General features: G+C 43.7%; 1 protein-coding gene across 11 annotated transcripts in view; it reads right to left on the reverse strand.

Annotated features, from left to right (window-relative positions):
- The window catches only part of plekha5 (pleckstrin homology domain containing, family A member 5), an 80,879-nt gene that overhangs the window by 3,096 nt on the left and 53,969 nt on the right, over positions 1–23,814 (reverse strand). For 3 of the 11 annotated variants that reach the window (XM_079683564.1, XM_079683561.1, XM_079683571.1), the window contains 20 exons: positions 22,272–22,344; positions 20,167–20,267; positions 17,971–18,086; positions 15,818–16,399; positions 14,031–14,514; positions 13,452–13,535; positions 12,648–12,767; positions 11,517–11,570; positions 10,515–10,595; positions 7,214–7,276; positions 7,047–7,127; positions 6,077–6,226; positions 5,871–5,972; positions 5,133–5,288; positions 4,377–4,523; positions 3,699–3,816; positions 2,728–2,843; positions 1,269–1,478; positions 1,014–1,175; positions 424–557 (listed from right to left, as the gene is read on the reverse strand). In XM_079683564.1, coding sequence (XP_079539690.1) covers positions 424–557; positions 1,014–1,175; positions 1,269–1,478; positions 2,728–2,843; positions 3,699–3,816; positions 4,377–4,523; positions 5,133–5,288; positions 5,871–5,972; positions 6,077–6,226; positions 7,047–7,127; positions 7,214–7,276; positions 10,515–10,595; positions 11,517–11,570; positions 12,648–12,767; positions 13,452–13,535; positions 14,031–14,514; positions 15,818–16,399; positions 17,971–18,086; positions 20,167–20,267; positions 22,272–22,344 — 3,134 coding nt within the window. Of the gene's footprint in view, positions 1–423; positions 558–1,013; positions 1,176–1,268; positions 1,479–2,727; positions 2,844–3,698; positions 3,817–4,376; positions 4,524–5,132; positions 5,289–5,870; positions 5,973–6,076; positions 6,227–7,046; positions 7,128–7,213; positions 7,277–10,514; positions 10,596–11,516; positions 11,571–12,647; positions 12,768–13,451; positions 13,536–14,030; positions 14,515–15,817; positions 16,400–17,970; positions 18,124–18,387; positions 18,966–20,166; positions 20,268–22,271; positions 22,345–23,814 lie in introns of those variants that run through there. The other 8 variants (XM_079683570.1, XM_079683569.1, XM_079683565.1 and 5 more) reach the window with 7 other exon arrangements.

Genomic DNA, 23,814 nt, shown 5'->3' on the forward strand with positions numbered 1-23,814 from the left:
TGAGCCACTGCCGGACAGTTTACAGCTTTGACTAACATAGTTTCGGGAAATAACACCCTTACCCCAGGACAGAAGGGCGCTCTCTTTTAAATCAATTCAAGAGGGCTGACATTTAGATTAAAATGTCACTGTGGCTCAGAGCTTTTTCCCAAAATCTAAGCCACTGATCTGCATGGGAAGAGCATCATGGCCTCTTTTGAGCCCTCTATGGGGAGTTCTCGATATGACCGCAAACTTACCCCTCACTTCTAAAAAGGGATTTCATGCCTGACCTCAGCTGGGAGATATCAGTGCCCATCTGCAAAGCTAGTCCATTGTCCGAATATCCTTAACATGTTATATTGTTAACATCGAAGCTCTGAGAGGCCCGGTCCTTGTTTGTAGAAAGTTATCAGCCCAAACAGATCATGATGATGGCTTTACCTGTTTTTGGCAATGAGGGCTTTGATGCGATCAACTTTCCTCTGCTTATCAACCTCCTGCTCCGGGCTCAGAGGCTCCTCGGGGTCTGACTCCACATAGCGCTCAGGAATCAGCACTTTGTCAGGCACTGAAAGCTGGAGGAACACAACACAGAGAACAATTCATACAACACACCTCAGACGAATGAATGCCGATCAGAAAATGACATGACTATACAAACATCAGATGCTCGTCAGTATCACTAAAGAGGAGGAGGCGGCTCCACATTTTGGATGTCGAATAACAAAATGGAGCATCACCGAAGGCTTTGTCCTAGAGCAAGTAATGCTTAATGCAAGACATTCTGCTGCGTGAAGACATAAGATAGGAACAAGCTGTAAGGAGTTTATTGATTTAATCAGGAGAAAGGGCATGCACCAAAGGGCATGCACCAAAGGGCATGCACCAAAGGGCATGCACCAAAGGGTGTATGACATATAGGCAGCATATGAAAGATATAGTGTTCTGCATATCCCTTTTGAGAGATATCCTGCCTGCAGGGTTTTGCCACTTCCTCTCGATGAGTAAGACAGCCAACTGCTGTGCCTCACCTCCCGGTCCATATTTAAGTGGTCCGCCTGCGAGGCTTCTTTGAGACGGGCGATCTCCTCGGCCGGGGTCTCCTGCTCCAGCACCAGCTCCTGCTGCCTCATGGAGGCCTCCAGCGCCTCGATGTCAAAGCTCATCACATCCTCTCTACGCCTCTGTTGTGACTGGAAGAGAGGGGGAGGGCAGAGGGGTTGAGTCACCTGATTTCAGCATTTGATATACTCTGAACTTGTGCAGGTGTAGAAGTCTCCCTATACCTGCGTGCTGCGAGAATGGTTCTCTTTAGTGAAAGAGTGACTGCGAGTGGGCTCCTGGCTGCCCCCCCTGATGTGGTGGCCTTTCTTTTTCCCCCGGAGGGTCCCCTGCTGGTGGCGGCGGATCCTCTCCAGCTGCTCCTCCACGCTCATCCTGGGCCGGCCGCTCTCCCCTGCAGACAGCTGCTGCTCCAACGCGCTGTGAGGACGCTCCTGTTAGCCAGAGGGGACAGCCATACACACATGCACACCACAGAGGGACACAAACAACACAATAAATACAAGTTAATAACACTGGAGCATGCTTAGAGACAAATAGGGGATTTTTTACGCAAAGCCACAGTTTGGGTGTGTAGCTAAGTAGCGTCATACTGTGGTCGGGTCGGATCTCATAATGCTTCTGCAGTGCATACAAAGTATTGTTGAAAACAGTTTGAATACGAGTAATTGCAATTTCTCAGTCAATAGAAGAGAACAAACATGTTGCTTCTTTAAACAAGAAGTCAATATTGAGCTAATGGCTCTTTAATGTTCACTCTGTTAGAAACTGGCTGGCTACTGTGAACACAGACACACACACACACTCCTGCTGGCACACACGGGTGCACTGAGAGAGGCTGGGGGGGGGGGGGGGCTGTTAATGCCTGAGTAGAAGAGGCTGATGATGGTTAGTGAAGTGAAGAGAAGCTGTTCACTCTCAGGTCTGTGCCATGCTGGAGGCTCTGGCTGATCTGGATTCAGTCCAGAGCCCGGGGACGCAGCCTCCACTGCCCAGATTGTTCAAGAGGCTCCTATCCAAGTGGACTGTGAAGGCCTGTGACACACTCCCTTTCAACTGCAAGCTATATGGCCTGCAGTTATGACTTCAGTATTGTATGTGTGCGCAGCTGACCTTCTACACAGTTCTTATGGGTTCATTTATACCATACGTCCATCCACAATATTTCCAAACACATACAGACGCTCTAAAAAGAGGACACACCCTGCAGTGTGGTGCAGTAATGACATGGGAAGTATATTTAGGTTGATAGTGTTTGAGGCTGGAAACTTTATAAACCAAGCTTGGCATCCATTTCATGAGCGGCTGGTTTTAGGGACATGAGTCACACCATGGTCACGTGATGAGCGGCGTATTCTTCCACATGCTAACTTTCAACCAAGAGTTTAATAACCAGAACAACCAATTAGGAGGGGAGTAATTTCATTTTAAGTGGAGGCCAGTTTGCAGCTTACAATGATAACATAACAAGACAAGAAAACAAGGGCAAACATCAATAATGACTGCTTCTCTACTAGTTAAAGAAAAAGATGGTTTTTCATTTAGGAAAATAAGCACTAGACAGTTTAGCCCTTTTTAGATTAGAAAGTTACGTTACAAACAACAGACTTCAATATGTGTCAGCGATGTGTACGAAGTTTTAAAACGTTCTTAAAAACAATGTAGACTTTCTATCAGACTCACCGTCCTGGGGTCAGGCCTCTTGCTCTTCCTTAAGGTGACATATGAATGTATTGAAGAAGATTCAGTCACCGGAGATCTGGTCCTGGGTGGGACGATTCCCACTGGGTAGGACATCCCTAGCAGGTAAAGTCAGTGATCAGAATGGTTCAACGAGAGAGCATTTGCTCATCATAACACAGTGCTTTTTTGATGAGTATTGAAGTTTAGGTAAAATAATGTTAATGTAAAAACTGAGTTTGAATAACGTGAAAAAAGCAGTATCAGGGTTCCCACATTTTCTTAAACATCAAAATCAAGACTTCTCAAGGACCCAAAAGTTCAAGGACCTTCCACGCTTAACCCTGTGAAGTCAAATCTGGCCTTCAGTACGGTCTCCTCACAATTACAGAACTTCCCGCGGCATTTGCAGCATCGGCAGGTTGCTAATATTGATTGTGTGTCCGTGTGGAACAAGAGAAGAGCTACAGTGTAATCATTCAACTTCAGAACTCCTGCATTACGCTGTGTCAGCTGTTTTAACCCCCTTTCACAGAAAATATTAAGTACTCTGAGGTTTCAACAAAGTCGACTTATATTGTAATAAGTCAATGATCCCAGCACTGATATTCAAACCTGGGCAGCATTTTGGATTTACACCGTGTACATAGATCCAGACAAATGGCTGGCTCTGGGTAAATGCCACTGTATCTACGGTAACCCCTGCACGCCAAGTTAGGGTTGCCATGAGATTTACTTTGTGATGTCCTGGCCAAGCCTAATGCTTTGGAGAAGGCTGATATTGTATTTATACTCTGTGTCAGATGCCTGAGTGAATACCATGGTAACCATCAGCGCTAAAAAACAAGTTTATGAGGTCACACAGTAATCATTTAATCGGCTAATTGAGATTTTGTTAGTGTAAATACAATTTATAATTTTATAGAAAACTGCAATTATCAGTATTTTGCATCATAGTACTTGGCAGAATGTACCTTTGTTTCCAGAATGTTCTCTATCAGCGTGCTCAGATCGGTCCTCTCCATTGCTCTCATCCACCTCCGCCACTGTGGTGAGTTCAGGTTCACTTTTATACAGCCTGTAGTCCGGGCCCTGCCATCGGGAAAGAAAGACCAAGTTCAAAACACAGTGACTTCAAATTTGATTCCAAAGTGATCTATAAAACATTTTCTATTGCAGAATGATTTCAAAGGCTGCGGAAAAAACACATCCTTTTGTACAAAAGGATGTTTTTTTACAGACTGGGCCATCTAGACGAATAAAATGTTGACAGCTTGAACTTGAAGAAAACGCACATCCTTTTACAGCCAAAAGAAAAAGGGAGGCAGCAGTCAGACATGGCCCAGTTTGCGACAAAGGACAGAACACAAAAAATCACTACTTTTCAACTCAGACACACAGAAAAGGAAGACAAGAAGGCAACTCAATTGAAATAAATAAATAAAAGACACATGAGTAAGGCTTCATCCTGTTAACTGAAAAAAGAGGATGATGGTGGTATGGCGTCAAGGAAAAAAAGGGGGTATGATACAACCAAAAGAAACTCAAAAACCATGAGATGTCTGTCAAAATGAAAGAGGAACCATCACAGCGAGCAGCGACGTGTGATGACATGGAAGAGGGCGGGGTCAACCAAAGGTCACCAAGCTTACGCTGTGCGTGCCGTTCCTGTGATTGGCCTTCCTGTCCTCCGGCCGGTGCAGGGTTGAAGGACGCACACCAGTATGAGAGGGCATGTTGGGGGGTTTGGGCTCATAGGACTGGGGTAGGGGTGGCCGTGGGGGCACCGAGTCCTCCTCCTGGGGGATTATACATGGCATGACAGGACAGGGAGATGTGACACATGGCGCCACCACGCACGGCTCAGGGCAACCAGCATCTGGTGCTGAGCGGTTCTGGCCCAGGGGGGCGGGCAAAACAGATGATACGCCGAAGAGATGCTGCTGCCGCGTGACTGACACATCCAATCAGATACCAGCACTCAGACTGCCATGAGCCGGGCTGGCAGTTTGAGGACTCATCTTAAGTTGGTCATCAGCAACACAACTACAGCAGATCAGGGTAAAGCGAGCTGAAGGGCTGTAACTTCAGATTAGTTTTAGGATTTATTCTATTTTCCTCATTTCATAGATTTGGTGTCCGGTCAATAACAGGTTGGAAAATAGCAAGAATTCCCTTATGTTGGCGTCTTGTGAGACAAACAGTTCAAAACCCAAAGTTATTCAGATTACAATCATACAAAAAAGAGAAAATGGTCACATTTGAGAGACTGGAACAAGAGAATATTTTCCATTTTGACTTTTAAATGACATACACGGGTAAATGATCCTCAACATTATGAAATCCCTTATTGCTTCAGTGCTCAATGACTGTATGAACATGAATATCGTCTGTTAACGTTGGCTCACCTCATTTTTGTGCTTGCTGAAGTTGTTATTGGACCCGTACAAGTTCATACCCTCAGCATTTCTCTGAGCTCTATGTTTGCTGAGGGCCTCCATCACATCTTGTATCCTCCACAGCTCTTTCTGGATGCTCACATGCTGCTGGCTGGGAGGCTCCGTCTGGGTGCGCACAGGAAACACACATGTTCACAAATCGCCTGATTAAACCAGATGATTACATTAGATTTTCTGGACAGTCACAGGGAAAGAGATGTGTGATTATGTTCTGCTTGCTGATGACAGGTTTGTCTGAGCGTGAAGGGCACTGAGGATGAGGATGTCTCTCTGACTTCTATACACTGAATGACTGTAGCATCGGCTCTGACTCAGGCTCAAACAGGAATAACTGTTTTTCTCTGTCTCTACACTTCTCCCATGATGAAGGACAAGATAACAGACAGAATTAGTTAGGAGCCGCTCTATCATCGCTACAGTCATCAATCACTCACTGTGGAGCTTTGATCTCTCCGATACCTCCCACCACACAGCAGCTAAGGGCTATGGAGCATAGAAATCGACTTTTTTCCCCAAAGTCAAAGAAAGTGTCGACAAAAACGATGACAGCGTGTTCAAGGGAATCTGCCACATTTTCAGATTTCTTTGAAGCTTTCGCTGAATATGTACTCCAACCAAAGTGTGACTATGAAATCATGACCGTGTGAGACGGCACAAGCAGAGCTTCAGTCTCAAGAATGAACCTACCTGAGGGCTTCCCAGTGCTTCAAGCTGCTCCAGGAGGTTGTTGTTAGCCAGAGTCACATCTGCTTCCATCTTATCATTATCCCTCCACGACCGCTCCAACTCCTGGAGAGATACACTTTGTGAATGACAATATCCACAAAACAACCTCCAGTCTTTCAAGCACTCCTAAAGAAAGAGCCTGAGTGTGTGTGAACGTCATGACTCACTGCTGTGATTCTGGAGAGCTCTCTGCAGGTGCTGAGCAGGCCGCTCTGCAGTAGGTCTCTCTGCTGGATGACGCTCTGCAGGCCGGACGGGTTCTCAGTGCCCATCTCTATCTCCTGGCTGGCTGAGAGCAGTGCAGTCTCCAGGGTGTGCTGAAGACACACACACACACACACACACACACACACACACACACACACACACACACACACACACACACACACACACACACACACACACACACACACACACACACACACACACACACACACACACACACACACACACACACACACACACACACACACACACACACACACACACACACACACACACACACACACACACACACACACACACACACACACACACACAGTGTTTTTAGCTCTTATACATCTTGCAAAGGTAATACATACAAAATAATGGCTGCAAGTGATTTATTTTCTTTATTGTTAAAACTGTGGATTGTTCTATTGAAATGTTTCCCTTTCTATTAACACTTTTATTAACCTGACATTTGCGATCTTAATTAAATCCTGAAAGTTACGTTTCGTGATCTGCATGGTTGGGATGCTGTCGTGGTAACAAAATAGGTTCTTGCATAAGTCAAAATAGACAGCAGTATGATCCTTATATATCTTTGTATGCAGTTCAAAAAGTCTGCTGACAATATAAGGTCCGATTTCCTCAATATAAAAAGTCCCTGAAATCCTTTGCAGGTCAAACGACTCTTTGAAGTGGATGCCAGTAGCTACGCTATAGTTATGCATTACAACAGATGCACAATCCTTTTGTTGTGTCTCTCTCTCAGTGTTGTGCATAACAATGTGCCATAAGCTAGTCCTATCATTTAACAGAGCATAAGCTGTGTATTCTTTTCAGTTTATTTGTTCTACTTGGCACCAGACTAAGTAAGCCTTTCAAACTGTTTTGTGAGAATGAAATGAAGACAGATGTGCAGTGTTGGGTCACCTTCTCTCTGTACAGCTGCTGAAGTTTGTCCTCCTGTGTCTGCACCAATTTATCCTGCTCACACAACCTGCTGAGTTTGGTCTATAGAGAGAAACAATACAGACATGTGAGCCATCTTGTGTGGTTGAGTGGAACATTACGTCATGAGAGCAAAAGGCAGAACTTACATCAATGTCCACCTCTTCTGGCATATGTGTATATGCGCGCTCCCTGTAGTCTTCTGGACTTAACTGTGAAGACAGACAAGATATTAGACAGAGACACCAAATATGCACATACACATTAGAATCTGGAGATCTAATGCAGTGTCGTGATAGGCTCTCCCACTGAGCCGCGGTGGGGTTTGTCCTTGAGTAGAAACTCAGATTTCACAGAATCAGACCGTCTAAGTTAGCAAAGCATCAGTGGGAGAGCGGCCAGTCTAAACACAGGCTCCTCTCTGATGAGTCTGGGGACTCGAGTTTCATCACCCACAATTGTTTGTCTCCATCAGCACAAAGCAGTGGTTTTTTTATTGGAAATGCAAGGGAAAGCATGTAAAACAATCTCGCTAACTAAACTCTAGAGCCAGCACATAAGCTGCATCCATCAAATGTGTTTTCTCCAGCACAAGCTCTGTCTGCAGCTAATTGGTCTAAGGGATCCGCCTGACTGAGTTCAACTGAGTTGTGTTGTGTTCAGTATTCCTTTAAGATAAGCCCAAAACAACTGAAGTAATCACAGCTAATCTTAAGAGGGTTTTTTTACTATAGTAGTTATGCTACTGACCATTTGTTATAGCCATTAAGGTACTTTCATTCAGGCTCAAATCCAGACAAGCAGTTCAATATCTGCATTGAGATGCTACTACACTATACAACACCTATATTAGATATACTATGAAAGAATGATGTCAACATATATCAAGATATAAAAACAAGTAATGAAAGTAAACCTCATCCTCTGCTACCCGCTACCCTGACTAAGAAAAGTCACGGTGCTCAAACGGGAAATAAATTAAACTGCATTGGATCCCACGTTTCAGAAAATCACATAATTCTACATTGTCCATTCACTCAAACACATGTATATGAAGTCCGTACATATTAGGACAGTGACATATTGTAGTGCTGTTTTGATATTGTACGAACTTTTGATATGAAAACGACATGACTATATGGTCAAAATACAACTTTCCTTTACATCAGCATTGACTCTCCCAAAATGAATATCATGCTGATTTGAATCCTCTGTAGTCAATGACTGGCTAAGTTACAATGAACAGAACACACTTGATATCTTCCTCAGACCCTCTGCTAGGCCTGGACTCAAACCATCTTCTCTTATTGCTAATTTGTTGATGTTATCTTTGCTTTAAGTTTTAAGCAAGTTCTTTACCCTGGACTAAACATCATACGAGCTAAGAGTCTGCACTTTAACTTCATTGACAATATTTCATTTAAAATCCAATATGCTGGTCTGCACAAAACAGCCAAATATTATTCACTGTCCAAATATTTTTAGCCTCAACTGTATACCAATGTTTCAGACTCACACCTGCACTCTCTCACACTCACACACACATTTCTCTCAACACCTTTTCCCTCGGCTGAAGCACACAGTACAGTTAAAGCAGGGGGGGGACCTGAGCACCACATGGCATTCCACACAGAGCATGCAGACTCTGCCACAGTGCGGGGGCTTCACTGTGGGGTTGTGTGGTGTGGATTACGAGTGACATGTGGCGGAGGAGGAGGGAGACAGACTTCTGACAGCTGAACAGGTGGGAATGCAGCTGTTGTCGGGCCGATATGCTAATGAATGGGGAGGGGGGGGGGGGGGTGGGTTGGAACAGTTTTCAGCGACACTTTTACACCTCAGGAGGCGGTCACAAAAGTGGCAAAGTGATGTCATAGTCATCGTCACACACAAGCTGGCTCTCTTTATCCTCTCCACCAGCAGAACAACACGGGGGGGGGGGGGGGGGGGGGGGGATGCAGACAGGTAGGAAGAAAGAGAGGTTACCTAGGAAACATTAACACTCACTGACCATTTGAGGTATGAAGTTTAATACATAACTGTTTGTGTATTCAGTGTTAGACCACTACATATAGTGTATACACATAACCTGTGCATTATTAACGGTGCAGTGCTCATGTCACTTAATTACCGTAATTTTCGGACTATAAGGCGCACCTGAATATAAGCCGCAGCAGCCGCATACCACTCTCGGTTCCACTTTTACTTTTGCGCGCTACCTGTCTCACTCTTTTCCGGCCTCCTGCTTTTCCTGCCGGAACCCGCCGCTTAAAGGTGGGGGTCCGCGGACCGGCCATAGAGCCCATAGAGTTAAAGGTGTTGGCCGTTAGCTGTAAAAATCCATAGATTAGCCGCACCGTTATATAAGCCGCAGCGTCGAAAAATAGGGGAAAAGGCGCGGCTTATAGTCCGAAAATTACGGTACTGTTCATTTCAAACAAAAATCTGATTTGAATCATACATATAATTATAAACACTACAACACCACTGTATGAACTGTAAAATACACATTTATGCATACACATATTGTTATGTGTAGTACAATGTGCACATTTTTGTTAAAATTATTTGGTTTATTTAAATATTTATATCCATACATTATTTTTATTTGTTTTTCGACTTTTTCTTTAAATGTTTTTCTAAAAGGAGCAATCGTCACAAAACTCAATATCCCCACCAGGATAACTGAAGTAGTCTGATTGTGAAATGTTTAAAGTAGCACTGGTTGACTCAAAATGAATTCTAAAGCGTTATATCGTTTTATTGTGGGGAACATGTAATTACTTTATTGCACTTAATTATGACCTAAACCAAACCCTCCAATTTTCACAGCACGATGTAGCATTTGGTCATCCACTGCACTGAGTATAGACATGTCCGACAACACTGCATTAAGTCACACTAATTAGACTCACCCTGTTACATCTAGGTGTCCCTTCTAATGAGAGGGAGAGCATTCTGCAAAGGGCTATGAGAAATCACACACTAACCTTCACTGGTTAGAGCACGAGACAAGGCAACAAGAGTAAAGTCTAAAGGGTGCAACCACAACTTTAGATTTAGGACAGTCCCAAAGCTAGCTGATGTTTTCTTGGAGCAACTTTTAGAGTGAACTTTATCCGGCCCTTACACACAAACTTCACAAAGAGAGTGAGGAAGGGATTTAACTGAACAGTGAAGCACGGACCATACAACTCTTTTACAAGTCATGGCACAATTGGCATGACTTCTCATAACAGGAGGAGAACATTGAAAAGCAATGGATGAAGAGGTGTTTGCGATACAAACGATACAGGGAGACCAGTCTCAAGATGCCATGATGAGGACTTGGACACCGGAGGAGGAGAATTGCAAACACCAAAATAACAACAGAGACCGGTGAGGAGGAGGAGGAGGAAGAGGAGGAGGAGGAGGAGGAGGAGGCGGAGCAACGCCTTCGGCTGGCCTTACTTGCTGGTAAAGTTGAGGCCTTGGGGCAGAGTTCTCAATCAAAGTGTGAGTCATGGCGATTAAAGGCTCATTTTCCTTCATCTAGTCCAGTGTGGAGAGGAGCGATACAGCAAGTGTCAGTTTATAGCAGTGCTTCACTTCAAAGAAAACACTGACAAGCGACAATATGAAATAAAAACCTGGATAGCTCTCATGATCATGAATAAGACTCAAACAGGGATGAATAGAGCAACGAGAAGCAGTCAGAGACACTTTCAGGAAGACACTTTAGTGCAAAGACGCCACGGAAAGCTCCTGTTGAGCTTTGATGTACTATAATGATACAACAATAGAGAGGCACTGGTGTTGCAATGCATGTGGCTGTCGATGGTAAACGTTTTGTATTCTGGTTTCTTTTCATACACAATTCTCAATTGTTGCAGAAATGTGGCTAGCTCATGTTCTGTAGATACGAGTGAATCTGCTCTATATTTATCAGAAATGCATATCTTGGCTGTTGTGTACTACTATATGTTGCATTTGTAATTACTCAAACGTTTGAAGAACTTCAGAGCTATAAAAACAATAGAAGATTACATTTATTTGGATATACTTCAAATGTCAATGATATGATACACATCTGCAAACAATACAGAATAGAGTAATATCCAGATATTCAGTAAATATTTCTGACAGTGAGATTAGGATACATATTAAGGACTACATTATATAGGACTTAACGATGAATGATTTTGCTTTGTAGTGATTGGCATTGCAAACAAGCTTAAGCTCTAACTGATGTGGTATGTGACATTGGTCCATGCATTGTAGTGAAAAATGAACACTGATCCATTGGGATAAAAATACCAAATATACGTATAAAATCAAACTAATGGTACATTTGCTAGACATCAGAAAAGGACTTTTCAGCAGACAGTACTGATTTATATAATAAGAGCAGAGCATTCAATGGGCAGTTCATGACAGAGGGAGACAGGGCCATGCGGTCATGCATTACCCCACCTGATTGTCCAAATACATGAGGTTCCTTTGGAGGTGATGCGAGAGAATGTCGTTCTAACGTCAGCAGCAAAAAAGAGGAAATACAAGGCAACAGGAAAGTGAGAAAAAAAGACCTCACAGTACACACACACACACACACACACACACACACACACACACACACACACACACACACACACACACACACACACACACACACACACACACACACACACACACACACACACACACACACACACACACACACACACACACACACACACACACACACACACACACACACACACACACACACACACACACACACACACACACACACACACACACACACACACACACACACACACACACACACACACAAAGAAAGGACCAGTCAAGGTGGAGAAATAAGGTCAGGGAGCAGCTGTGCTATATAAAGTAACAGAGTGTACTATAGGAAATGAAAGACTAGAGCTCCATAAGAACCACATAGCAATGTGCACACTTCACCAAATGCAGGCAAAATGCAAAGAAAGCTATGAGCTGAAGTTTGAATTTGCATAATAATTGACCTGGTCATTATGCCACTAAACGACATAAGTGAAGGCAACACTAGGCTATACTGGTACAAGGAGACAGGAGTATGTTAACCTCAGGCCTGGTTGACCTACATCAGGAACAGAATCTGTACTCTGATATCGAAGAAGAGACTTCAAATGAAGATCTACTTCAGTGGACCTAAACTCCTTAGCCCTTTCCTCTTTAAGCTCACAAACGGCTTGACGTTTCATTATCTGTTAAACATCTGTCTGCACTATTTGGGGAAGTTAAACGATTCAATCAACTGCTCTCCCAATTTGAAATAGATCAAATATAATGATCGGGTAACGGTATAGAGCCAAATGCTGTTAGTAACAAAACAAGTTGGATGCAAACAGCTGATCCCTAATTATGATGAAGAGGGAACTTCAATGCAGAGTTTGGTTCGTATGGAGAAAATGCTTACTGCAGCAACTTTTCTCATTAGGTCAGCCATGTGTGAAGACCAACAAAAAATCCTCTTGACCGAGATGGATAATGGAGGTGGTTAAAGATGGCATTCACACCACACGCTGACACACAAGCCTGCAGGAGCATCTCTGGGGGCCTGACCTTTGGGTTGTCGCCATCCATGTTTAGTTGCATAAGCTGTGCTACAGTGTGCTCCCGGATACTGTTTAGCTCTGCCTGCTGCCGCCGCAGCTTTATCAGCAGCAGAGTCAGTTCCTCAGGCTGCAAGGGAGGGAGGCAGGGAGGGAAATACAGCCACAATGAAACAGGAACACACCCCAAGGGGAGAGGGAGAGGGAAGGAGAGAACACACCAGGACAGGAGATTTAGAGGTGTCAGGCTCCCAATAGGTGAACAGTCCATAAATCTAAGTATTGAGTTTGTCACGCAGTTTAGTACCATGAGAATATCCAAGGTGCAATCGCAGTCAGCCGCATGCACATTCAACACGTCCACTCCAGACAGAAGAGCAGTTTAGCATGTATTACAGAATCCAGTTCACACTTTAGCAGCTCCATGAGGACATAGCACTGCGTAGCGCCTTGACATCAATTCCTGATCTGGCTTAGAGAGTTGTGAGTGACGGCGTTTTTTAAATCTCCACTGATGAGAAGCAGAGGATACCCGAAATCCCACCACTTGGAACATACATGCGCCTAAATCTGTCTCTAAAGAGTCTGTCACAATGTCTTCTTGGTAGGGAATGAAGGAGAGGAAGAGAGAGAGGGAGAAAGGAAGGGCAGGGGAAGTTATACAAATAGCTGTGTCTCTGTTAGAAGTGCAATTAAACCGGAATGACTAAGTGTGTGGTCTACACACCTTTTCAAGCGTGAAATTGCTAGGTGGCGTAATACAGAAATTCATTTAGAAAAAAGGGATGGACACAGAACATGGGTGAGGACTTACTGTTTTGCCTTGGAGAGACTGGGCAGTGATAGGCTGGACTGGGATCCCTGCAGGCATAGACCTCCTATCAGGGGGGTAGGCATACTGCAAGACATAGTACAAACAAACAGCCGTTTTACACAATGAAATACTTTTAATAGTCATTCACATCCACCACTGTACCATAAGCGGTATGTTTGGCCATTTAGATACTTGTCTTAGATTGATGTCATGGTGAATCTAAATAGAGAAGAATGGAAGAGTACTGTATGTAAAAAGAAAATCACTTGAAAAGCTGTGTGATACAAAGTACATGCTGTCAAGTGTTTTTAAGAAAAGATGATACTTAGAATGGAAAGTACAGTAAGCTGGTTGTACAGCTGATTGATGCAGGAGAAGTTGCTTTTGCTTTCTGTCCTATAATATTAATTTTTGCTACGATCTCCTCAAACTAAATATGTGGTTTTATCTCAGGGATAGTCATATCAAGAAACGATCAAATCAAATCTATAAGCAGCAGCCTAGAAGTAGAAGTGATTGATCATATCTTCGTGACGTAGGTGAACCGCCCCTTTAGCATGTATGTGTGCTGTAACTGACCTTGTTGGGTTGTGGTCTCTGGCGTCGGTCGATGCTCATGTCTCCTCTGTAAACGGGAGAGGAAACCTCAGAGCGAGCACTGTTCATGTTGTAGGATCTCATGGGAGAGTAGCCGCCGTGCATGGACAGGGAGCCGTGGGAGGGCGAGGGGGGGATGGAGTGGCTCGGTGCAGCGTGCTCCGACAGGTTGATCATGGTTTTGGGACTGGCCATGTTGCTGTAGAGCGCCGCCGGCGGCCTGGTGTAGGCCTGCCTCTGCTGCCACTCGAACAACTGCCACATGGTGTCGTCCCGCATGGAGCCGCGCCTGTCCCCCGGCGAGGGACCCAGGGCCTGCTCGTACAGAGATGGAGACATGCTGCAGATGCTGTCCCGCTGCGCCATGCTATTCCTGGGCATACTGCAGTAGCCATCACCATAATGAGGCATATAAGGAACCCGATGGCTTGGCATGTTTCTAGGGAGCGTCTGGTATGACGTAATGCTGGGGAGAAAAACAAAACAGAAGTTGTTATGAGTTGAAATATTTAGCAGTAACTTTTGCTGACTATTATTATGATGTAGTGAGATAACTGCTTCGATATCGGTTTATTTTTATAAGAACTTATCAACGCTCAAAGGAGATACAACAACTTAATCATAATTCAACTATTTTAGAATTAGATTTTGTCCTTTTCATAAAATATGAATTTCAGACTCGTGGTTGGAGGTTGATAGTAGAGATAAAGTTGTTTATTGTAACTCAGATTTTTTTTCTTCACATTTTAAATGTTTGACTCACTCATCCAAACATGTCATGTTATGAAATTGATTAACATTTTTTTATTTGCCTCTTTAAAACTTTGTATCTGCAAATCGCCTCTGGTCTAGTCTTCAATAGGGACGCTTCACTCTAAAAGAACCCCCCCCCCCTCCCCGCCCCAGGACCAATAAGACCTTTCCAGTAACAACAAAGCTCCTCTTCCACAGAGTCAGTGCAGCTGGCATCAAGAGAGCTTCCTGCTCAATCTGTGACTACTGTAAAACCCAGAAGCTTTCAAACGGGCTTGTGACTTTACGGAAACTAAAGATCACTCGGTGACGACAAACAGAGACTGTTGAAACGGCGACAGCGTGGGGTGAGAGTCAACACGCTTTTCAGAGGAACACTAACGGAGATAAGGACCAAGGACCTCGTTGTTGATTCATCCATGACAACTTTTAACATTCATGAATGACTCAGAACAGGGATGTTTGTTTATTTCTAAAAGGAGTGAGTGGAGGCAAAGAGGTATTAACACAAGCCAGGCGATGATAAACAGATGGAGAGACAGATATGCTGACAGACGGGTAGACACAGTGAGAGAGCAGGTTTAATCTCAACCTATCAAAAAGGGGGCTCTCACAGCAGGTTCAGTGGCGGGCAGTAACTCCAACAGCTCTGTTCAGCTTTTGTTTATCCCCAGTTCCTCTGACTTTTACATTTAGCAGTGTGATATTAAATTGTATAAATCATTGTGAGGAGCGTATGAGTCCTCAGACCCATTCGTTTTTAAAGCCGAGTTGTTTAAAGTCAAAAAAGCTTTGGAAAATTGGACTCTGCACATTTATAGTAATTTATAGAATGCACCAAGTTTAGCCAAGATCCAATCCTAGTTGTCAAAGTAGGACACGATTGGACTCTTGTGTAGTAACCTAAATCAACTTGTGCTGGCATATGTTCTCCTCTTACAGCACACGTATCTGGAGATGAAATAATGAGTATATGAGTGTTTTATTTGACGCTGCAAAAGACCAATCAAACTAACCTCCTGGTGTCGTCATCCTGGCTGCGTCCTCTCTGTGTGCGGACCCACTGCTCGAGTTGCTGCATGGAGCTGGTTCTGTTCAGGGAGGAGCGGTCTGGCTCCTGGGGGGTAAACTGCTGAGAGGGGGTAAACTGCTGAGAGGGCGTATACTGCTGAGAGGGGGTATACTGCTGAGGGGGGGTATACTGCTGAGGGGGGGTTCCAGTCTTATCAGCTGGAGAGTGCTCAGCAGATCCGTTGACCTGGGGGCTGCGCTGCAACCCGTCTACTTCTGTGGGAGTCTGCGGCGCGGCGAGGTTAGCTTTGACGGCCGCTGCCTGGGCCGGCTGCAGCTTGATGCTGTTGATCTTTGTGAGGGGACGCTCCCGCTCCGCCCCGTCCTTCTGGAAGCCGTAGCGCTCTGCGTCGCGCAACTTCCTGTCTTCCTCTGCTGCGGCGGATTGGACCGCTGCAGCGTGCTCACGGTCAGCCTCGCGGTTCAGCTCATTGTTCTGGATCTCAGGCTGTGTGAGTGGCGGCTTGTGGTTGGCTACATTGTTGATTTCTTGGGGTCCACACTGCTCCACATTTAGATTGTCCAACCTGATAAGAACCAAGAGGAGGCGTTAGAATTATAACGAGAAACATCTCAGTCCCTGCGTTAGCTAATCAAGTCATAAGATCACCAGCTTAGAGATGAGAAGATGGTAACTATATTATTTTATTGGATTAAATAAGAAGATGGGATAGTCATCTGTGTCATTGATCACCAGCAAAATGAGTTTAAGGAGTATTGTTAAAAGATACAGTAACTGTATTTGTGAATTTGTGAACTCTGCGAATTGGGGCAGCTCTGAATCTGAAGTGAAATGAAAATAGCCGGAGGGGAACAATGCTTCTTCCAGGTGCCAGAGGAGGTCAGGCATGTAAAAGGGAAATCAGATATCTCCAATAAAACGCTGCCTCTCTCTCCTGCTGCACGGTACAAAGGTGCTGCTCAGACCGGTAATCCATTTGCTGCTCCCTTTTGCCTCCTCACTAGAAGACCTATATATACGGCTCCTTAGGGAGGACTCCAGAAGTAATTGACACCAGTACTCCTTGGCCTTAGACAGACTCAAGGTCACAGCTTCAAAGTTTGGCAAATTCCCCTCTCGCAGCACGCCTCACTGGGTTACCAGTAAGAGGGTAGCAGGAAAGGCATTCCTTGAGAGTTTCCACTTGTATTCTTTGAAATAGCTGCACCAGTCACGTAATGTCTTCTCCAGCCATCTGTGGCTCCAGCAGCCCAGCAGAGCTCACATTGAGCTCTGTGAAGGGTCTGTGTGCATCTACTCATCATCCTCCTGGAGAGACTGTCGATGCATTAAAGGGAAAGCTCCTGAACAAATAAGGAATTGGGATATCAGGTTCTTTTTTACAGCTCCCACCAGCTTAAAATAGAAAGAGATGTAATAGAGTGTAATACTGTACATAGAATACAATACACACTAGATACTGAGTGAACTGGGGTATCCTTCAGTCGATATAGATTTTACAATTCTGTTCAAATAGAATAGCTTTATAACGACTTCACATTTGACAGGGCTTTTTCGTGGGTTTTAGGCACTACTGCTCTGTGTAATTACAAAGCACTTTACCATAACGCCTCTGCTCACCCATGTTAAAAGGAGCACATTAGAAATGGGGTTTGCCAAATGACATTTAACAAAGGGTAAAAAAAGGGAAGAAAAAAAAATCCTATCCTGATGAGTCAGTGATCTTCATCAGCCAGCACAGCTTTGCACAACATCCTCTGAAGAACAACAACAGCATAGATTCACAAGGAATGTGTGAGCTAATGCAAATGGCATTCATGCGTATGCTACTCTGTAATAAACCTCAACAGAAGGTTTTGTTTTAAATAGTCATTCAACAAACCCTGACTCTGGAAATGTAAAAAATGGTGAACTTTGCTTAAGAGCTGAACAGGCTTGGGAAATGGAATTGAAAGCCCTCTTACAGTGAAAATGGTTTAACAAAAAGGAAAATCACCAAGAATATAACCAAGTAAATCATACTCGTTTAAAGAGCCGTCATCGGATGCCTTTTTTTAAATGTTTATTTGCGCTTTGAAAAGCGAAGCAGCACAGTGTAATCGGCCAACATCAAATACACTATATCCTTTGACAAACCTTTTGACCGGCTCTGAATGCAGAAGTGCAGCATCTGTCATGACTTTCATCCAAGACTCCATCTCTTTGGCTGTGTCGGAGCAGAAATAGTATGTCCGCATGTTGGGATGCGTCGCCTGTTTTTCGACAATGGAAAGTGACACACAAAGTTACCTGAAAGAGAGAAGAAGAAAACAGGGATTTTAGACAGACCAATGAATTAAAATTGTTTTTATATGTTTCTAACTCAATTTAAAGCAATTGATACACGTGATGGCATTTTTTTTATGCATATCATTTTGGCAAATAGTGATACAAATTTGATGTGAAATACTACACCTGTGGGCATCCACACATAAATCCAAAAATGAGTCACCTGGGTTTCATGCATACCATGAGATTAGAGCAGAAAATGTGCCGTCAAACTGAAGGACTCACCATGCAGTTCAAGTGTGTGGCAGACACATTGTTCCGTCGTTGCTTTGTTCCCTTGCAGCGAACAAACCAATGTATTGTTTCGGCCAGCCACAGAAAGAGAAAAACAGAATGTTTAGTGGACAACCTCAATATCCTGTTGACCAATGTCTGAAAAACAAGCAACGTCATAGCCCCAATTACTTCTGAATATCCCTGAGAACTAAGGATGGTTTAATAACATTGCTATTTGGGCCACAAGAGACAGGAAAAGATTCAAAGATAAATGCAGTCAAAAAGTGATCCATTCCTGAGCAAAGCAGTGTAAACTGAGGAGGTCGTGTCCTGCTCTCGTGTTCCTCTCTCTCTCTCTCTCTCTCTCTCTCTGAGTCTCAGTCGGAAAGCAGTGGGCTGTGTGGTTGCAGAAACCTTGAGCAGACTCCTGGGCGTCTGTGTTTGTCTGCGCTTGGCAGCATAACTTTGTTAGGGTTTATGAAGGACGCACAGTCATACACTGTACACACCGCAGCTGCCCTGTAACTTGGGGTTTCCAGGTCAACTACACTGAACAAAAATATAAACGCAACACTTTTGTTTTTGCTCCCATTTTTCATGAGATGAACTCAAAGATCTAAAACATTTTCTATATACACAAAATAACCATTTCTCTCAAATATTGTTCACAAATCTGAAAAAGATCTGTGATAGTGAGCACTTCTCCTTTGCCGAGAGAATCCATCCCACCTCACAGGTGTGGCATATCAAGATGCTGATTAGACAGCATGATTATTGCACAGGTGTGCCTTAGGCTGGCCACAATAAAAGGCCACTCTGAAACGTGCAGTTTTGCTTTATTGGGGGGGGTCCGAAAACCCTAGGGTTAAACTCTAACCCTAACATGTCACCCATCTCCTTCACGTAGAGTTGATCAGGTTGTTGATTGTGGCCTGTTGGTCCACTCCTCTTCAATGGCTGTGTGAAGTTGCTGGATATTGGCAGGAACTGGAACACGCTGTCGTATACGCCGATCCAGAGCATCCCAAACATGCTCAATGGGTGACATGTTAGGGTTAGAGTTTAACCCTAGGGTTTTCTGACCCCCCAAGACCCCCCCAATAAAGCAAAACTGCACGTTTCAGAGTGGCCTTTTATTGTGGCCAGCCTAAGGCACACCTGTGCAATAATCATGCTGTCTAATCAGCATCTTGATATGCCACACCTGTGAGGTGGGATGGATTATCTCGGCAAAGGAGAAGTGCTCACTATCACAGATCTTTTCAGATTTGTGAACAATATTTGAGAGAAATGGTTATTTTGTGTATATAGAAAATGTTTTCAATCAATGTTTATTTATATTGTTTTAGATATTTGAGGTCATCTCATGAAAAATGGCAGCAAAAACAAAAGTGTTGCATTTATATTTTTGTTCAGTGTAAGAGTACTGCAGTGCTCTAGTACTACGTTACTGGCAGTAGCAGACGTAGCAGTGGCAGGAAGTGTGTGTGCTTTCCAAGCATGAGCAATGTGTAGCTCAAGTTTAAATTACTTCACTGTGAGTCAATTGCTAATGCTTCTAAAGCAAAGAGAAAACTCTTCGAATCAGTGATATGTACGCTTAAGAAAACACTTAGGAGAGCGCTAATAAACATCAACCAGATCAAAAGGACCTTTTGGGAGGTTTGTACATTTAGCTCTAATCATCTCATTTAATTGGAGCTTTGAATAATACTAATGCTTTAATTACACCCAACCTAAGACTGTGCAGTCTAACAACGTTAAACAGGAATGAAAACGTGCACTGACCTTGAAGGCATATTTTCTGTTTATGTGATCATCCACCGACAGCATGGAAACACGAAAGCTCGGTAGGAGGATGCTGCCTAATATCCCTTCCTCTTTTTCATCTGAAGAGAGAAAAACAAATCAACACAAGGCATGAAGTGCTATTTGTGTCAGTTAGCTTCATATTCTCAATAATATTCCACTGCACTCTTATGCGGAACACTCATTTGCAAACAGAAAACAGGGGAAAAGACAAACCAAGTGCATAGCAAGATAAAAAAAGAGTCGTGTGTTGGACAGATGAGCAGAGTCCAATCAGTGGAAAAGATGAACATTGATTCAATGTCCTCTACAGCAAGGCCGCTCTAATCCTCATTAAGTTAGCAGACACGGCTCCACATTGACAATGCAGCTCTCTCCACAGGGGGGATTAGATTGGGTCCCGAGTTTAAGCTGGGAATTGCTTAAACTCCTAATTTGTTATAAGCAATATAACTAAACGAAAACAATGCAGGAAAACAAAATAGATCAGGAAAGTGACTTCTGCTGCCCCAGAAGCATTAGCTTTGTCTGCATGGTATGTGTTCCAAAGTGTTGACTAGGGCTGCTATGTAAAAGCCAGTCTCCTGAAACAAACACATATTTGTAGGACAGGGCTTGTGGGGAACATTTGGGGAAATAAAAGCTACCTGAGCTCTGTCCGGCCTCTGGTAGTAAAGAGTAAGAGCTGTTTTCCCTGGAGCTATGCTCGAGGATTGATCTTTTCTTTAGCTGTACATGCAGCCCACTGGCCCCACATGTATTTATTCATTTGGTCTCTGTGCACAGAGGACTCTGCAGAACATAAGCTCACATTGTGGGGGATCCTGAGCGTACAATAGTCTGATATCTACAGCAGTTAGCAGTTGAGGGGCAGCACAGTTCATGACCTTCGCTGCCCACTCTCTGCTGATGGGTGGATTTCTCAACATGTCCGTCCGGATAAAGCCTTTGGGTCCGCTGCTGTCTGTGGCTTTTATCAGCCAGTGGGCGGAAAGAAGCGACAGGACTGGCAGACAACAGAAATAACACAGACGAGATGTCATCCCGATCAGCAGAAACGATGACTGTATCCGTATACAGTGAGCAGGGGGCTTTGGGATATGTGGACATGCCAGGCAAGACTTGCATTTTCTCTTTATCCGCATCCTGGCCTAGATTACATTTAACTTACTGATTTACAGAATTCATTTTATTTTCCAATAGTAATGATGGATGAACTCTGGACACAGCTGTGTCAATATTTGATATCCACATTAGTACTGCATGATAGAAATGCCCAGTCAACAGCAGCTCAGTCAACAACATCTAATAAAAAAGAACACAGGACACAAATGTTTTCCTACAGCAGCGAAGAGAAAGGGCAGCCAGATCTTAATCACTTTTTTTAATGTACTGGTGTTCCCACAACAGGCTTATGATGAAAAACACGACTAATGTTATGATTACAATTAAGTTGCCTCGGGTTATTTAAACAACATAACAGATCATTCAAGTTTGCTCCAGTCTAAAAAGACATTTTCTTCACTTGGTTGTGAGAGTTCGGGCAGTCTTTACTAAATGACACGACCAAGTAAGAACCACTGATATTCAAAAGGAGGATCAGAGTCATTATATAATAGTAGTCACTCTAATGTGAAATTAAAAGGGAATCTTAAAAAGACACATTTTGTTCAAAGCATCTTAATCCAAGCAAGTATGTAACCCCTTTATAATAACAGCATCATCTCTGGAAACTTGTTTCGTGACTTTATATTAGAGCGAAATCCAGTGTCCTGCTTTTGCTTCCACTCTCAACATTACGGCTGTATCACAAAGCCTATTTAGAGCCCTGGCTTTGCTTGGGGAGAAATTATCTCTCAAATGGCAAATCAGATGACAGGAGAGCCATTTCAATTAATATGTCTCCTTAGTTGGTCCTGACAGGCTGCTTACCACAGGGACTTGGATCCAGATATATAAACAACTGCCAAGAGCCCAGCTCTGAAGGTCAAAACAGCCCTTTGGACTGCTAATGGAAAAGCACCATTGTTGTAACCCGTGCAATACTAATGAAGCATGTTAGTGGCTGCGAGACCAGGACTCACCTCTGTAGTAGAACAGGCAGAGGTCAGACAGCACAAACCACCTCTTTTTCCACAGCTTCATCCCTGTGCTGTCCTGGAAGACACCAAATGAAATAGGAAACAGTTAGTCCAAAACTAGTGGGAAAGGTCTGACTGGGAAATGATCGAGAACAGTACTTGTTGTAGTCCACTCCTCTCCTCAAATGTAATGTTATCCAGTGATTGTTTGCTAGTTGTAGCTCAATATACTTGGTTATTATCCATTTCCAATGTAATACTTTTTAATTTGTATTTTGAAATTGTTATTCACTTCCTGTTTAGTTTTTCTGGACCAGTATTTCTGCACACTTTGGTCTGAAAGGCCTCCTCCACTCCTGACAGTGTGCAACTCGTCCACTTTATGCTGCAATTTGTCTGCTTCTCAAATGTAACATATTATTGGCCTGAGATGAAGTATGGGGTACTTTATTTGGTTGAGGGAAAACATTTGATTTCTGGAATAGAAATAACATAATAAAGAGAGTGTTCCACTGTGTATAACATTTCCGACAAATAAACAGTTTGCACTTCTCAAAAGAAAGTATGTTATTCACTGGGCAACAAAAACAAACCTCCTTTGCTTTAGTTATTCTCTGGTATCACAATGCTGTGATCAAAGGGGTTTCAGGCTGCGTCTTGAAGGGATAAAGGGTGAGGAAAAGGGTATTAAACCCCCCCCCCCTTTTGCTTTATTGGAAAACTTGAGCAGAGTCCTTAATCGTGGGTTTCACCCAGAGACAAAAGCAGGGGGAGGGACTTCAACAACTCAGTCATTATGGTCAAACGGCATGTGGGCTGCAGTTTACTTTAAATGGAAATTCACTTCCATGAAGCAGCATGTTTAAGGCATTAGTATCAAGCAGTCTCAATAGCAGATGCTGCTCAGCGTGTTGAGAATGGAAGCACAGAATCAGAAATGTAACAGAAAGAGTCCAACCTCTTGCATCTATTAATTTATCACCTTCCCTCTGTTCAATTCAAGTCTTAACAACTCAGTCCATGAAAAAACTTGATCAAAAAAGTTGTGAATAAGGTTTCTTTCAGCATCCCTTCAACCACTGTGGCATTTTCTTTCCCCAAAGGATCACCTGAAGGGCTCCAGCTTCCCCTCAGCCAAAGACTTCAATAGCTCCCAGGTTTCAATGAGGCAGGGAAATAAAAGTGCAAATCCAGCTTTTATTCAGGGAGGCAGATTTGTGAGACGTTTGCTTGATCTACGTCACCCTGATTGAGGTCCCCAAAGAAATAGCAGCTGGCAGCTGTGCCAAAGGAAGCCATCGTGTGTTCACAAGCTGCGCCGGGAGGCTGCAATCAAAACTAAATGAGTCTCCCACTTAGGAAGCAAGAGAGAGTCCTGCCTGGCAAAGAGCTGCCTCAAGCACCCCCGCCCGCCCCTTTCACCCTCCCCTTAAAGTAACCAAGGAGCTGTGATGAGGGATTGGTACTTAAACACTGAGCAGAGACACCGGACAAAGAAGTGCTCAGATGCTGTAAGACATCAAAACACTTGATTTGTTTCCCAAGG

This window comes from Notothenia rossii (assembly GCF_949606895.1).
Source record: "Notothenia rossii genome assembly, chromosome: 5".
Lineage (NCBI taxonomy): Eukaryota > Metazoa > Chordata > Actinopteri > Perciformes > Nototheniidae > Notothenia > Notothenia rossii.